A 14,989-nucleotide genomic window follows, 5' to 3' on the forward strand; every position below is an offset into this window, starting at 1 on the left:
GCACATTTTTAGTGCATATTTTCTGTACTTGGTAAGTCTTTGAGACTCTTGGAACTACAGTATCCCCAGTCAAATAGAGATAAATCCACCTGCACATGGATTCATCTCCAGAACTGCCTTGTGCAAAGTCAAATGCATTAATTGATTTTAATAAATAACAGAGCAGAAATAACCTTACTGGTTTGTCCATATTTTAAACAACCTACAGAAATATATACAAGTAACTGCTAATCTTCATAAATACAAATGTATTTGATGAATTAATAGCTTCTCCTGTGTGTCCTCTTGATTACTCAAATACCTGTTGAACATATGCTGGATAGACAAATATTGATGGATCCGTTTCATTAGCAATCAGATGCATCACTGAATAGCACAGAACAATGCCACACATAACCTCAGCAAATCAAATCAGGACTCCTACACAGATTCCAGTTAATTGATATTCTTCATAAGCATTTAAAGGGACATGCTTTGAATAAAGTGCTGATGTTTGATTTTGAAGCTGATTGCCTTTACAACATACAATTTTCAGTAAGATCAAATACAAAACTCCCTTGTCAGTAAGCTAATACCATTTGTATTGCTGTGATTGCAAATTTCAGTATCAAACACACAATTTAGTATCAAACTCTGCTGGTTTCTAACAGTGCTACTGTTACAAGAATGATCACAAAACAGAGACAGACAAATACCTTGGTTTTTTCTTGCTGAAATTCTATCTGGATGTTGGTTAGTTTAGTTCGCAGCTCCTCATTAGCAGCTTGCAGGGATTCAGTCTCCATGTCGGACTTCTCTCCCTTGGCACGACTTTTCTTTGACATAATTGTTTTTGAAGTTTTAAATAAAATGTTTGCTCCACGCTGAGCTATCCGCTAGTGCCTTCGGCTTTTAGCATTTAAGAGATGCGCAATGGTCAACAAAACCTTTCATACAAATCTCTGCCATCATGGGAACAGTATCTCATGGCCTGGAAGAAGCAAAGTGGTTGGAACAGAATTAGTCTACAGCACTGAGCAGAATCAAACATCAGACTTAACATCTATTTTTAAAGCACACTGAACTTCCTTGAATTATACTATACTGCATAGTGTACCAGACTTTGAAACAAACAGATAAGAAGTAACATAATATTTCATTATCTCTAAATTCTATCCACTGTATTCTGATGTTCACAGAAATAAAAGTATTTAGTTATGATGAATATAGCATACAAACAGAAATTATATCTTATTCAAGACCTAACTAGAACCATGCCCAGGATTCCCATGAGGCACAGAGGAGACTATAAATTAACCGAGGTAGTGTTTCAGTGGGAATAGTTTGCTTTCTGCAGTAAGAAGAAAGTATTTCTCTCCCTAATGTATAATGCATAATTGTATTATTCGTAATTATTATCGAGTTTCACATTGTCAGCATCTATTAAAAAGATAACACAAAACTGGAAAAACATTTAAAAATGTTTCTTAAAATATCATATATGTAACCTGCTTATGTTCAAGGCTGATACTGTTTGGAAAGCTATAATGGAAACAAGAAGGTATTTCACTTCATTTTCATTTCCCAATATACTCTAAGCTTAAAAAATATTCAATTGTTTAAATCAGCTTTATGCACTATTCAAGGAGAATATCAACAGCAGACAAAGAACCCTAATTACGATAATTAGGAAATCCCATGATTAGTTTGGTTCATGACTAGTTAGAATAGAAGTTTAATATGTGATTTCTTAATTTTCTTTTCCCTCTCTCCTCTCCTCTAAGAATAACCTGGTGCTCCACAAGACCAAACTATGGAACAAACACTATCAATGCTGAACCAGTTTTCAAATCCATGTCCTCTGTGCATTTTTATATATTTACATAATTTCATCATTAAATTTTTGACAAAGTGGAAAGGTTCCTACTTTAAAGCTGAACAACATTACTGGAATATTGTATTTCCATGAAAATTGTTATCAAATTGCCGTCAAACAATAATCTGCTCTTCACAACCTACTACTGATGGGGAGTTATTTTAGAAATTGTATGGGAATGAAAATTCCATACACATACTTTCTAAAGGGTTAAGGACTAATACCTTAGGTATGTAGAGACAACTAAACACCTCAGTTTTATGCTCCTCTTCAAGCACTGGTAAACAGGTGGTGAGTTAAAGATCTTGCTTAGAAAGACAAATCCAGTCAGATGAAAAATGAACAGAACTCAGGACACTGAGTCTCAGTCTGTTTGATGATATTTCTTTTCCCTTCTTTTAGCTGAAAAAAACATGAACTTTACCAATTATTTGCTGAAGTAACTTAAGTAAAATAGTTGCTTTGCTCTGTAGTATATCTTTCCTTCAGAATATAATAATCTATCAAGTTATCCTATTCAATATAATTTTGGTTTTTTCCTTATATTCATTATATGAAGCATTTTTATATATAATCTGTAAAAGAAACAGGAACTTATATACATTTTAATTTTATTATGTATCAGGCCTACCTAACAAAACAAAGAAACACTGGTGCTGCTATTGTGATTTTACACATAGTAGTTGACTCAAGAAGAACAAATCAGCAATATTCTTATGGTAAATTTTAAAAAAGGAACTCTGGTGAGTAGAAGTAATGTGAGGACTTAACTGTTTCTAATAAAGGAGTTTCATGCTATTAATCTATGGAGTTTCTATGATGCTCAAATTACCTTTAATACTCAGATTACCCTTAAAAATTACAGAGTCCAGCATTATTCTTTGAAGTACTCTTCAGAATTAAAAAAACTCTCAAGGCTTTGCTCTCAATCGTTTTCCTTTAACTCTCAACATTTGAAAATTGTACTTTTCAAGTAAAATAAAAGCTTAGACCCAGAACCTGAAGAAAATCACCCTCTTCTCTTATAGGCATTGAGGGGGGTGGGGAGGGAAGTAAAAGCACCACCTCCCAACCAAAGTAAACATAATAAAGTCTCTAAAACCACAAAACAAAAAGAAATAAAATAAAATAAAAAAAAAACAACAACCAAACTAACAACAAAAAACCACACAAAACCCAAAGCAAAACAAAAAACCACAAAACAAAAAAATGCAAACCAAGAAACAACCACCCATCAAGCTGCACTGGTGGGTATAGAAAAAAATTTCCATTTTTATTCTTCCCTAGATACATCTTCCCAACCTACCTATTTCAAAAGCAGGAACTATGGCAACACAAAACCTATCTATATACTCAGAGGCACATAGCCCAGACACACAAGGGGCTGAAGCACAGACTGCATCCTGATTCCCAAATGAAAGGCATAAAGACAGTGAGCGCCCACATTCCCTCCTAGTTGACTAGCCACATTTAATATTTGGACAAAGGTCAGAACAAAACAAACAAACAAACAAACAAAATCAAAACCCAAAAAAAACCCCAAGTGACCAAACTTGTAAACAGAATGAGAAAAAATGAAGGAAAAAATACTCCACTCTAACAAAACTTTACTGACGCAGATGCTCCAGCCAACAACCTATTTATTAACTCCCCATATGTCTGCTGAGAGGCAAATTCACGATGCCACCAGAACACAGTCTCACAATCACTCCATGATTAAAAATAGCCACTTCCTGCACTCTGAGTTCTACACACTTCTTGCAAACCTTGGAATCATTTAAATGTATTTTATATTTCACACCAAGAAAAAGGGTAGGAAAGAGTAATGGATTCTAAAGCACAAGTCACGTTTTCAGCAGTCCCTGGAACATACCAAGTTTCTCACTTCACTTGATAGGTATAAAGGCAATTTCATTGAAGAAAAACAACAAAATAAATAAACTTGATTGGATCCAAATCAACTATTCAATAGTTTGGGGGATTGTATGTAAAAGATCAAAGTATTTAAACGATTTCTCTTACAGATGCTTTGGGAAATCCATTAAAATCTTAACACAGTATTAACAATCAGCTGAACAATGCCCTAACTTCCACTTTCTCTTCTATTTGTTTGGCTGGTTTAAAAGTTGCTTTTTATAACTACCTCAATCTCTTCCCTGGTTTTATCAAACAAGATCTCAAACTACGTAATTAATTGCTATATGATGATTCTAGATATTAAATTCCTATAAAACTTATTAGAAAAGAAAAATCAGTTACTGCAGAAAAGTTTAAGTGTAGCATCAAAGAATTTTGATTACATAAGGGTAAGGAAAAAAGTAACCCAATACTTTCTACTGAAAAGGAAGTCAATTTGAAGAAATGCAAGTCTTTAAACATGATAATGTACAAAAATATGGGGAGGGTCATATCTTTAGTGAGTTAGTCTTTCAGTAACAAACAGTAATCAACAGGAAAAGTAAGTAAACCCATAAAATCAGGTAATAAGTATGGATAACATGGTAACACAAAAAAATTACTAAATTATATAATGAAAAATTCTGAATTCCAGCCTTATTTTTAGACTTCAGCAACATTATTCAGCTGCAACACAATTTGGAAGGTGAAATTGTCAATGAGTCATCTCCGCTGAAACACCAAGCCATAACTAAGGTACTGAAGAGAAATAATAAAGCCTCTTCATCTAGACACTGTACCTCCACATAAATAGTGTGCCATTCTACTTCAACATTTTTATTTTTTCTCTCTTTTCTTTCTCTTTTCTTTCTCTTTTCTTTTCTTTTCTTTTCTTTTCTTTTCTTTTCTTTTCTTTTCTTTTCTTTTCTTTTCTTTTCTTTTCTTTTCTTTTCTTTTCTTTTCTTTTCTTTTCTTTTCTTTTCTTTTCTCTTTTCTTTTCTTTTCTCTTTTCTTTTCTTTTCTCTTTTCTTTTCATTATTTCTTCCTCTTATAATTCTGCAGAGCCTAATGCAAGCTACCCATAACCCTCACTGTGCTTGTGAACATGAGATGTAAGTACATTCTCAGCATTGCACAATTCTGTACATTTAAGAAGTTTAAAATAAATTTTATTACCATAGCATCTGACAATGGCAAATGCAGTGGACACAGGCACAATGTTAACTTCAGAAGTAACTTGCAGTTCACCTATGTTATAATTTTAAAAAGCAGTGATAACCAACCAGTGACTTTCTGGGAAAGACAACATTCATAGCTGCCGATGCCCAAAGCACATTTCTCACAAGGTTCAGATGACCTACATTTACTGCTTCAGTTCTCAGTTCTATGTAATGAAACGTGACTGAATGGATAAAAGCAGAAGAACCTCTAGAGCACTGTAAAATAATACTCTTCCCACCAATAAATCTAAATGCAAATTATCAGTATAGTTTTCTAAGTATATTGTAGACTGGTCACCTCTCTGATACCCCTTTGTTAGCCACCTACAAAGAAAGATCTATTTCTGTAACAGTAGAACCTTTGAGGGTTATTTTAAATCATAGCCTGCTTAAGGAAATACAGAGTTTCCTTACAGTAGAACACTTTGTAAATGTCACTTGTTTTTTTCATGGATAAAACCAGAAAAATCTTTATTGTTAACTAACAGCCCACATTCATTTTTTCAGATTCACAGTCTATGGTCCTGAGCCATTCTTGCTTAAATAAGAATATGTGTTATAGGGCCACACTTTATAGAAAGCAATCACCAAGAAACTATAAGCATTTTTTCACTGTTTTTCTGCCAGAAGACCTCAAAGTAACAATCCTACAGAGCTATGTGGAACAGAGCTTTCCTTGGTAGAGATTAGAGCGTAGCATGAGTTAGGCTTTTATGACACTTGCTCAGATTTCCACAGCAGGTGACATCTTGCAGATGAGCACAGGATCTCTAAAGCAGTCAACTCCTCTGTCCAGGTTAGTAATTGCTTCCGTATTTTTTTCAATGGCATCTCAGCAAAGATGATCTGTGATCCTGTCACTCCACAGTCTTTGAGAAAATTCCCTCAGGAATCAGTACCCAGGTTTTAACTTCCCACCACGAATCACTGCCTTCCAGGTCCTTATACAGCAGCTAACAGAACTAATGTGGCAAGTTCCTAAATGAATTTCACCAATGTATTCATTTCCTCTTCAGTGAACTGGTTGCCCGTGACATGTGCACCTCTTAAAACACATGCAACTAAGATATGTATCCAAGTCACTGAATAAAAAAAAAAAATAAAAATAAAAATAAAAAACAAACAAATAAATAAAATTTTAAAAAGTAAATATATCATACTCATTTAGACCCTATGCACACACACACACACGTGTGTATACCTGCTAGTAACAACCATGTGACACTAAATTTTTATTTTTGATTGGTACTACTCCATGCCACTGAATAGCATGCAGTATATTAATGGCTTCATTCTAGTGAAAGGACATAAATAGCCCACCAAAAGAAACAAAAAAACTAGCTCTTAGTTTAAAAGGAATTATCACAAGTAAAAAGGAATGTCTGAGCCAAAGAGGACACAGCACAAGGAAGGGAAGGGATCTTGCACTACACAATACTTTCATACCCTAGGAGTTACTGGAAACTTAACCTGAATCTCTTCTCAGAAAGAGCTTAATTCCAGAACTTTTTTATTTTAAGTAAATAAAAAATATTCACTGGCTTTAATGAATGTACGTTATTAATATTTACCCAATTTCACTTATAGCACTGTTTCAAGGATTTATCAAATCATTAATCATTAAAATCACTCTATTAGCCCTATTAAAAGACAAAATGCTACAAACAGGAGTCCTGTGACACACATAAATAAAAGAGACACTAGCACAGAAGGGCAAAGTTCAAATGCAACTAAAAATGGTTAAACAGAACCCTCCCTCCACAAGCTTCACAACTCAGCTCTGTTACACAGCCACAGTGCTTTAGGCTGCTGGGCTCACTGCACTGCAGAGAGGCAGCTCTAGGCAGAGCTGTTCCTCTGATCCCTGGGCCAGTTCCTTTCTTTCCAGCACGGACAGCACACCTGACCCGATGCCTCCTGTCTGGCACAGTGCATGAGCCCCTGGACCTTCTCACTGTGCCCTGGGTATGAGGCAGGGACATCCCTGTGCTCTCACTGTGGAGCAGCATTCCCATTAAAGCAGAACATGTAAGAGCAAAAACAAAGGAGGAAGAAAGGGCAAGTTACAGCATTTCTCAGTTAGGGCTAGATAGATGGCAAGTACAGAGACAGATTCTCATACCTTTACTGACTATCACTGACACTCCACAAATATAATCAACCTGTCAAATTTAGGCTTTTGGATTATACTGGACAAGCTTTGCTTAGCTACTCACCTGATTTTTGCAGGAAGCCTCCTTCAGGTATTTTTTTAAACCCATCATTATTATTATTTTTACTTTATTGCAAACTCACTCTGGGAACTGGCTGATGCAACTGCATCACCTGGGATAAAATATTTAAACTGAGTGTTTTAGCCAGACAGTAGCTTCTTTCCTCTCTCAGCTCTCTGAAAGGGAGCTGTGCAGTGGCTTCAAACTACAGGCAGTAAAAAGCACAGCTAGATACTAACACAGCAAGAGCCTGGAGACAAACTTTTGTTTCTCTCTCTGGTTAAACAGGACAGAGACAAACATGACAAAACACAAGAAAAGCACAGAGGAGAAACTGCACTGTGAACTCTTTGTGCAACCATCTTCCAACATCTACAAAGAGAGAACGCTTCACCACCGTGAGAAGACTACAAATAAAATACCCTTCTGGTAACTGCCAGCAAATTTGATTCAAACCATTCCAGACTTGTTGGAAATGTTGGCAAGTTGGCCACCAGAAAGACGAATGTGCTCTCTGAAGATACTAAAAGTTGAACGTGGCAGCCATGAAGAGCTACAGAAAATATATTTATCCAGATACATTATCAACATCATAATTTTAGGGATAGCATCCCTCAGAATGTTAAAAACCAGACTCATTCAGTCATGGTTCACCTTAAAAAGTGGGAAACAGGCAAGTAGATATAAGTACAAAACTCCAGAAATATTCTGTAATACACCACTATAGACTGTGACACTTTCTGTTGTCCAGATTAGACTGCCCCAAAGTATTCTGAAGCTCAGGAATTAATCAATGCACACACACACACATATATAAAAATATATATAAATATATGGAAATAAAGCTTCCTAAACACTTCCGAAATTTGGGATAATATTATACAGAACCAGACTTCTTGCACATGCAACTTTGAGCACTTTGGTATGCAAGTTGTACATGCAACTTACAGGGGTATCCAATTTATGGGGGCACAGCATTGCTAGCAGTGTATCCTAAACTGCTGAGTGCTGTCATAGTCAAGCTGATAATTAAGAAATGATTTGTTATTCATTCCGAAGTAAATATCCTTATGTCTCTTTACCTATATAATATCTCCCCTTCATTGAGAAATCAAGATTTCATTTCACTATACTGTTTCAGAGAGCAGATTGTGAAGATGGTACAGTGTTTTGCAGAAAGTTGAGGATAAGACATGTCACCTAAAGCTTACAGAAGTCCCAACAGTTAAATGGAAAATGTTTATGCTTCATTGGTTCAGAACACAACCTTCTTCTTGCCATGGTGCCTGCAAAGAAGGCTATTCTCTGGAAGGTCTAAATGCCTGTAAATCATCTGTGACCATGGACAAAAATCTTTATTCAAGTTGTACTATCATGTAAATTTGTCACAGTTGCAATCCTATCTATGAATCCAGTTGTGTAAAAATATGTTCATACAGTTTCTGCTATTAATTGATCTTGGTGTTCAGTTCTCTTCTTCTTCCCAACCTCATCCCCTAAAAGAGGTGGTAGAGGGAAGCCTCAAATTTAGGTTACTGGCAATGACTTTACAGACAAACTTAGTCTTAATGAAGACTTGGTGGAAAAATATGGAAATAGATATTGCCAACACCTAATTCTCTACACCATCTCCCTCAACTTTAGGTGAAAGTGTGAAAAAATATTTTCCTTTAAAGATAAGGTTAGCACAGCTATGGCAGTAACACTGTAATTTTTCACCTCCTACACAGCACAGGTATAGGGGAACAGGTAAAGGGGAAATGCTGAAATGCTGCCTGTTTCAGTGAACAACATGAAAACAAGGAGTTCGTAAGTGAAACCATGCTCATTCCCCTCCTAGGGCAATTCAAATGGCTACACTACAAACACATACTATTTGTTAATTCTTTTGCAGTAGAGACATCTGGAAGCATCAGAAAGATCTTCACTAACACTTCCCAAGTGTTGTAAGGAATTAGGAATAGAAAATTACTTTATGTTTGCTTTAAGATGTGCAAGTCTCCACCAGGAAATAACAAGGTTATGTTTCCTTTCACTATCCCAGAGTGTGCATTTTTAATTCTTACACTTATTGTTGGAAGTTAATTGAAATGCCCAAATACTCTCCACCTCTCTTCTACTACAAAATCTCACGTTTTTGTCTTGTGTTGTAATAAGATACAGCAAACTTGTATAAATATAGTATGTGCAGATGTGCACAGGATGGGTTTCCTTCAGAAAGAATAAGTTGAAGGTGTTGAGATTAAAATCAGTGTCCTTCAATATTTTTTCTCCTATAAATCAACATTTACACAATGCTATGCATAAAACAGGATTTTCCCCACATGTATACATATATTACCACAATAAAATCCCATTCTCAAAGCTATTTAATATTCAATACATCATTTGGAGCTATTGACATTACAAACTAATTGAATCAAAGAGCTGAGAAAAACAAACAGAAAGCTAGAAAGGCAACCATGACCAAGAGAGAGCCTACTTATCAAGAAAAAGCAGCAGGTATGCAAAACTGGTATATCCTAAGGAATTCTCAGAACTGCCAAGTTTATAGCCTTTCACTACTATTTATTGAATGCACAACACATAGGCTACAAGTGTCTCACAGTTCATACCTTTTCTCCCCATTCATACTCATTTATGAACATACAAGGAGCTTCAGAAAAGACTGAAGATCTGCTGTGCTTTACTACTGGACAGCAAGTCTGATATATTTGAGAGCCCTTCCCATGGTGTCAGGAAAGTTTGCTTCATTTTCTTTTTAAGACCTCTTGCAAACAGCACATAGATGATTACTTTTAGATGACTAAGTGCAACGTCACTTATCTCAACACAACCATTACCAGCCACAGACTTATCTAATGGCAAAACATGTGGGAATTCTGCCAGCAGTTGCACAGCCACAGCCACACAAATCTACTACCTTGTTACATCTGCAAGTAAGAAAAATTCTTTAGACACAAACATGTTATAGTACTTGTTTTCTGTGTTTGGAAAATAATGGATCTGTAATCACGTGGCAGTGAACATACGTAATATTTGTACAGTGGATTAGTCAGCACAGATTGTTTGTTCAAAGGATGTTAAGAAAAAATGGAAATGTGAGAGCAATTCTGAAGCTTATCTCAGCTTTCAGCATTCACAGAAAGAGGGGGAATATCAATCTTTGATAGATTTCATGTTCAATCAGCAAAAGAAATAGCGAGCCATTTAGAAAAATGTTCCTGGCCCTATTGCAAGGCCAGGCATGCTGTAGCAATCCTAAATTTTCACATAAGCAGCCAGTAATACTCTAAAGCAAAGTGCCAGCTCACAGCTGCATTATAAAACAGCACCATTCCTGCCTGAATCCTTGTGTTTGCACTTTCAGTCTGAGGATACATTTACCTTCACAGAAAGCCAAGTGATAATAGTCATCAGCTAGGTTTTGAGTTGAGCATTTTAATTCTTTCCAAAATCAGCATCATTTACTTTCTGTCATTATTAAGTAGATATGGAGATAATATTTTTAGATAAATCTATGACTGAAGCTCTTCATGCATTTACCATTAAGTGTTAAACCCAGTCAGAAGAAAAGGATGAACTACCCTCCCAGGTACAGAAGAGAGAATTTAGTAGTCACATCAGTTTATCTGTTGCCCCCAGACCAAATTTAGTTACAAAATTAGAAATTACAAATTAAAATAATTATTCTCTATAGTGAAAGTTAATTACATTTGCAAATATTAAATTATTTTAGACATACCTTTTCACCCTTTATGTTTCTTTATAATGACTATGCTATAATGAAATTCTGTGAAGTGTTAAAATCAAAGATACTACAATGAGTAGTAGCTGTATTTGAGTGTCATAGAAAACAGATGGGCCCTAAGACTCATTCTCTATCCTACATATTTTACTTTATTCTTTCCTTGTTCGTGACTTTTTTATTAATGATCATGCATTCTACAGTTGTCAGTTCCCACAGCACTTGCCTTACTTAGTGTCATACTTTTCTATTCAGAGAAGGAAGTGTTCACTGTGCACTATACTAAATATAACAAGGTATATTTCAAGCAAAGTTTGTGAGTAGCAAAGAGGCAACAATTTCAATAAGCAAACTATAAAATAGCCATTGGGAAAGGATATTTCCTGGGTTAGTGCTGCTTTGCTTTTCTTTCTGTACTACAGCTTTCTGGCAAACCTCAATTATATTCTCAATATCCTTCTAGATAAAAATGTCTTTTCTAGCGATCAACAGCATTTTGACACAGAAAGAACAGTTACACTGAGTGGGGGTTTACTATTTCTTAATATTTCTAAGCCTAAGAACTCTGTCATTACTGCAGGACTACCACAAGATGAGAATACCAAAAAATAAGCATGGGGTTAAACTGCTATCTTTACCATACTTCTCTAATAGGAAGAACAGGCAATTTCAAGATGATCCTTGAAGCAAACAAAATACTATCTTGGGGTTTATGCATGGCATACATAACTTCCTGCTGAATACCCAGATACCATACAAATTATAAACACATAAAGTCAACAGAACGTTGGGAAAGTTGGTCAAAGGAGCTTAGCTTTCTTGACTGAGATCAAAGCAACTAAAGCCCTTCTTCTTCACTAATGGTGACAGATACAGCTGAGGTAACACTGTGGTCAACTTAGCAAGCGTAAGATAAATATAAGACATTAAGCACCCTTCTGTACTGCATATCTTAGATGCCATGGGTGGTGATGGTGGAAGGGGGGAAACAACTTTAAAAAAATAATAAAGAAAAGAAATCACAAGAGAGAAAATGTTTATATCAAGAATCTGTTCAGTGAAGCCAGAAAACATCTCCGTAAAGAGAACGAAAGCACCTCACAAAAAGACAAAAGCTTCATATAGATTTATTATATTGCCTGCGAAATCTGGTTGTGTTTAAAAGTCTCTCTCAGTACAAAAATAACTTCAAACTTGAGGCTTCAAATTATATTGTCTCTAATAAAATGATAGCATCATATCTGTATGGCAGATTTATTCTCTTCCTACCCAACCAAGATGCTGGCAATGCACAATACCTTTCTCTTGTCCACAGATTTCTGAGGAAGTTGTATTTGATTTTAAAATAAAGATGTGAAGACTGAGCAGCACCAGTAGCTGAGTCACAAGCTATGTTTGTTCTGGGACTTTCCACACCACAGCTCCTAGTCCTGTTGGAACGTTCTCCTTTTCATCAGCAAGGAAGGCTTCCTGAGCAGTATTAGTGACATCATCTGTTAAACAAAAGAAAAGATATTTAATATAAATCAGATTTCATTAGTAGATTTTATGGTAGCAATGCAATGGAAATTTATTTACACAGGGTAACAAAATGCAGCAGCATCAGGTGTTTTATAAATGTGCAAGTGTGGCACCTTCTTTCCATTAAGAACACATATGGAATGGTGGCCCCTGCTAGATGGTCCTCAGTGAAAGCAGGATGGAAGCTGCTAAGCTCCCTGGCAATTAGATGAGGTCAGTCCAGACTGTTAATTATGCCTAGCTAACACTAGATTTATATTCCATTTCAACACAAGTTATTGGGTTTTGGGAGACCTAAATTGTCATGGTGGCCACCTATAAATTTTCACATACAGATTGTCCACTGCCATGAATTTTTATAAAGTATAAAAGTATACCAACATAAGGAAGTTATCGTGTATCATATTGTAAGGAAGGCAAGACTAAATTTTAGAAAACCTGAATTCTGTTCTTGAAGGTAATGACCACCATTTCCTTTCTGAAAACAATCAAAAGACAATGGACAGGGCCCTGATTTTGTCTTACTTCATAATTCTTTATAATACTTCAATGTATTTTGATCACAAGGGGAAACAACAGAAGTATTTGAGTTTTTGTTGATGTTCACTGCATGTTAATTTGAATTGGTATTTCCCATGCACAGAAAAATTTACAGATATGAAATTATCATTATGGTGATATCTTCATGGAAAGTATCACCCTGAAAGCTTAATAACTGAAAGCAATTCAAGTTCCTTAATGAGTATCATCCACCTTAGTTCTCCTAGTCTATAAACACCTTTCACTACACCTTTGACTGCAGAGTGAAAAAAAGTCAAGTCTCCTCAGTACTAAACCTTCTAGTGGTATACCCCTTGTGATAGAGGTTGAGGACAAGTGAATTGAAAAAGCCAAAGAGATTTAAGCAATGTCTTAAGCAGACATGGGGGTCTCCAAAACAGAGGTCTGGCAGACACAACACAGAACAGGTTAAATTCTTTGCCTTTTAGGCAAGAGAGCTGGAAGTCAGACAGAATTCTATAGATGAACTGTGCTGAATTGATAGATATAACTATTACTGTGTACAATGTTCATATCTTCACAAAAAACTGTATTTAATATAAAATACATCTGGATTGCATCCAAAGGTACCAGTCCCAAAAACATAATTTCTAAAGCATTTCCCTTGCTGGAAAATACTGCATTTCTCTCTAGGGGTTTGTTTAAGGCAACACCATGTATTCTGTTAGTGGCTTAAAACCCAAATCCTCAGGGAATTTACTGGCTTATTTGTTCAATAAAGACAGGCATCTAGGTAGTAGTTAATGGAGAAAGGAAATCTGCATACTCATTTCCTTAGGGCCAAATTCACTGCTGTGAGAGAATACTTTTGAAAAGGATGAAAGTACAGCTAGGGCCAGATCATGGCAGAAGATCAAAGTGCTAAACAGCTTAGTTGGCATATTTAAGTAGCACAAAACACTGGAAAAGAGGAATTCAATTTATTTATATAGTAACAAACCTCCTCAGGCCAAGCGCCTCTATTTTTTATGACGTTAGATATGTCTCACTTCGCCCTATCTTCATCATCCTTTTTGAGTTGTCCTATTCTTAAATATTCCAATATCATTATTCCACATAAAACATTTTGCTGCTTTCTTCTGCCCTTCAGTTAAAAAACTGAATACATTTGAATAAAAGGGAAACAGAAGGTTTCCCTATATTAACATGCAATATAGAAACACCTAAGACAAAGCAAGATTTACTTGTAAAAGGCAAGTAGGCATCAATCAGGCTAATAAGATGATAACAAAGCAGGCCAATACCCACAAGAATCAAAAGGGGGAAAAAACCCCAGAAAACCGCAGCTCTGAATTGCAAAGCTTTCTGGGTAATTTGTCTACATTGAAAAATGTACTAATCTTTTAGCCTATCTACTAATTCTGTATTACCAATTCTTAAAAGTAAGTTACTTGATCCTTAAAAGCTTATTGTTAAGATGAATAGTTTTTTTAATTCTCTAGTAAACTTGGAAATAAAAAGTATCTTTTATTTATGGCCAACTGGCCATAATATAGCAAGAATAGTGTTTGCAAAAGTTTTGAGACAGGAATGAAACAGAGATCTAGAACGCGGGTAAGTTAAAGTAATAAGCATAAATAAAAAGAAGTAGTATGGTGATGTGACAATATCTGCTTCCGAAAGTGGCTGCTTCAGAAGCATAGCATATGAGTGAGATTAAAAAAGAAGATTAATTGGCAATAAGTCCTGCAAAAACTGGGGCAAATTTGAAACATTTAATTACGCCAGTCAGTACAAGTGGTTAGAATGCTATTCACCGTGAATTACCAGCAACCACTGGAAAACTACAACCTAATAATCCTTCAGTAATCTTCCTACAGCTTCTTAAAAGATATGGTAATACAAAAATAACTTAAAATAATTGGATACTTAATTTCTCATTTCCAGTAACTGCTAAGCTAAATCTATTTCTAATGGTGGAGAGGAAGGAAAAAAAGGATAAGCTATTACTGTGGAAATATATCTGTTAATCTAC

At 35.5% G+C, this 14,989-nt stretch overlaps 1 protein-coding gene across 4 annotated transcripts in view; it reads right to left on the reverse strand.

Moving 5' to 3' along the window:
* JAKMIP1 (janus kinase and microtubule interacting protein 1) overlaps positions 1-9,962 on the reverse strand; it is an 87,563-nt gene extending 77,601 nt beyond the window's left edge. Inside the window, exons 1-3 of one of the 4 annotated variants that reach the window (XM_058837414.1) lie at positions 9,800-9,959; positions 7,188-7,296; positions 696-970 (exon numbers count right to left, since the gene is read on the reverse strand). In XM_058837414.1, coding sequence (XP_058693397.1) covers positions 696-824 — 129 coding nt within the window. In that variant the 5' untranslated portion in view covers positions 825-970; positions 7,188-7,296; positions 9,800-9,959. Of the gene's footprint in view, positions 1-695; positions 971-2,079; positions 2,099-4,551; positions 4,692-7,187; positions 7,297-9,799 lie in introns of those variants that run through there. The other 3 variants (XM_058837416.1, XM_058837413.1, XM_058837415.1) reach the window with 3 other exon arrangements.
* Positions 9,963-14,989: the final 5,027 nt, after the last annotated feature.

Source organism: Poecile atricapillus, chromosome 4 (genome assembly GCF_030490865.1).
Source record: "Poecile atricapillus isolate bPoeAtr1 chromosome 4, bPoeAtr1.hap1, whole genome shotgun sequence".
NCBI lineage: Eukaryota > Metazoa > Chordata > Aves > Passeriformes > Paridae > Poecile > Poecile atricapillus.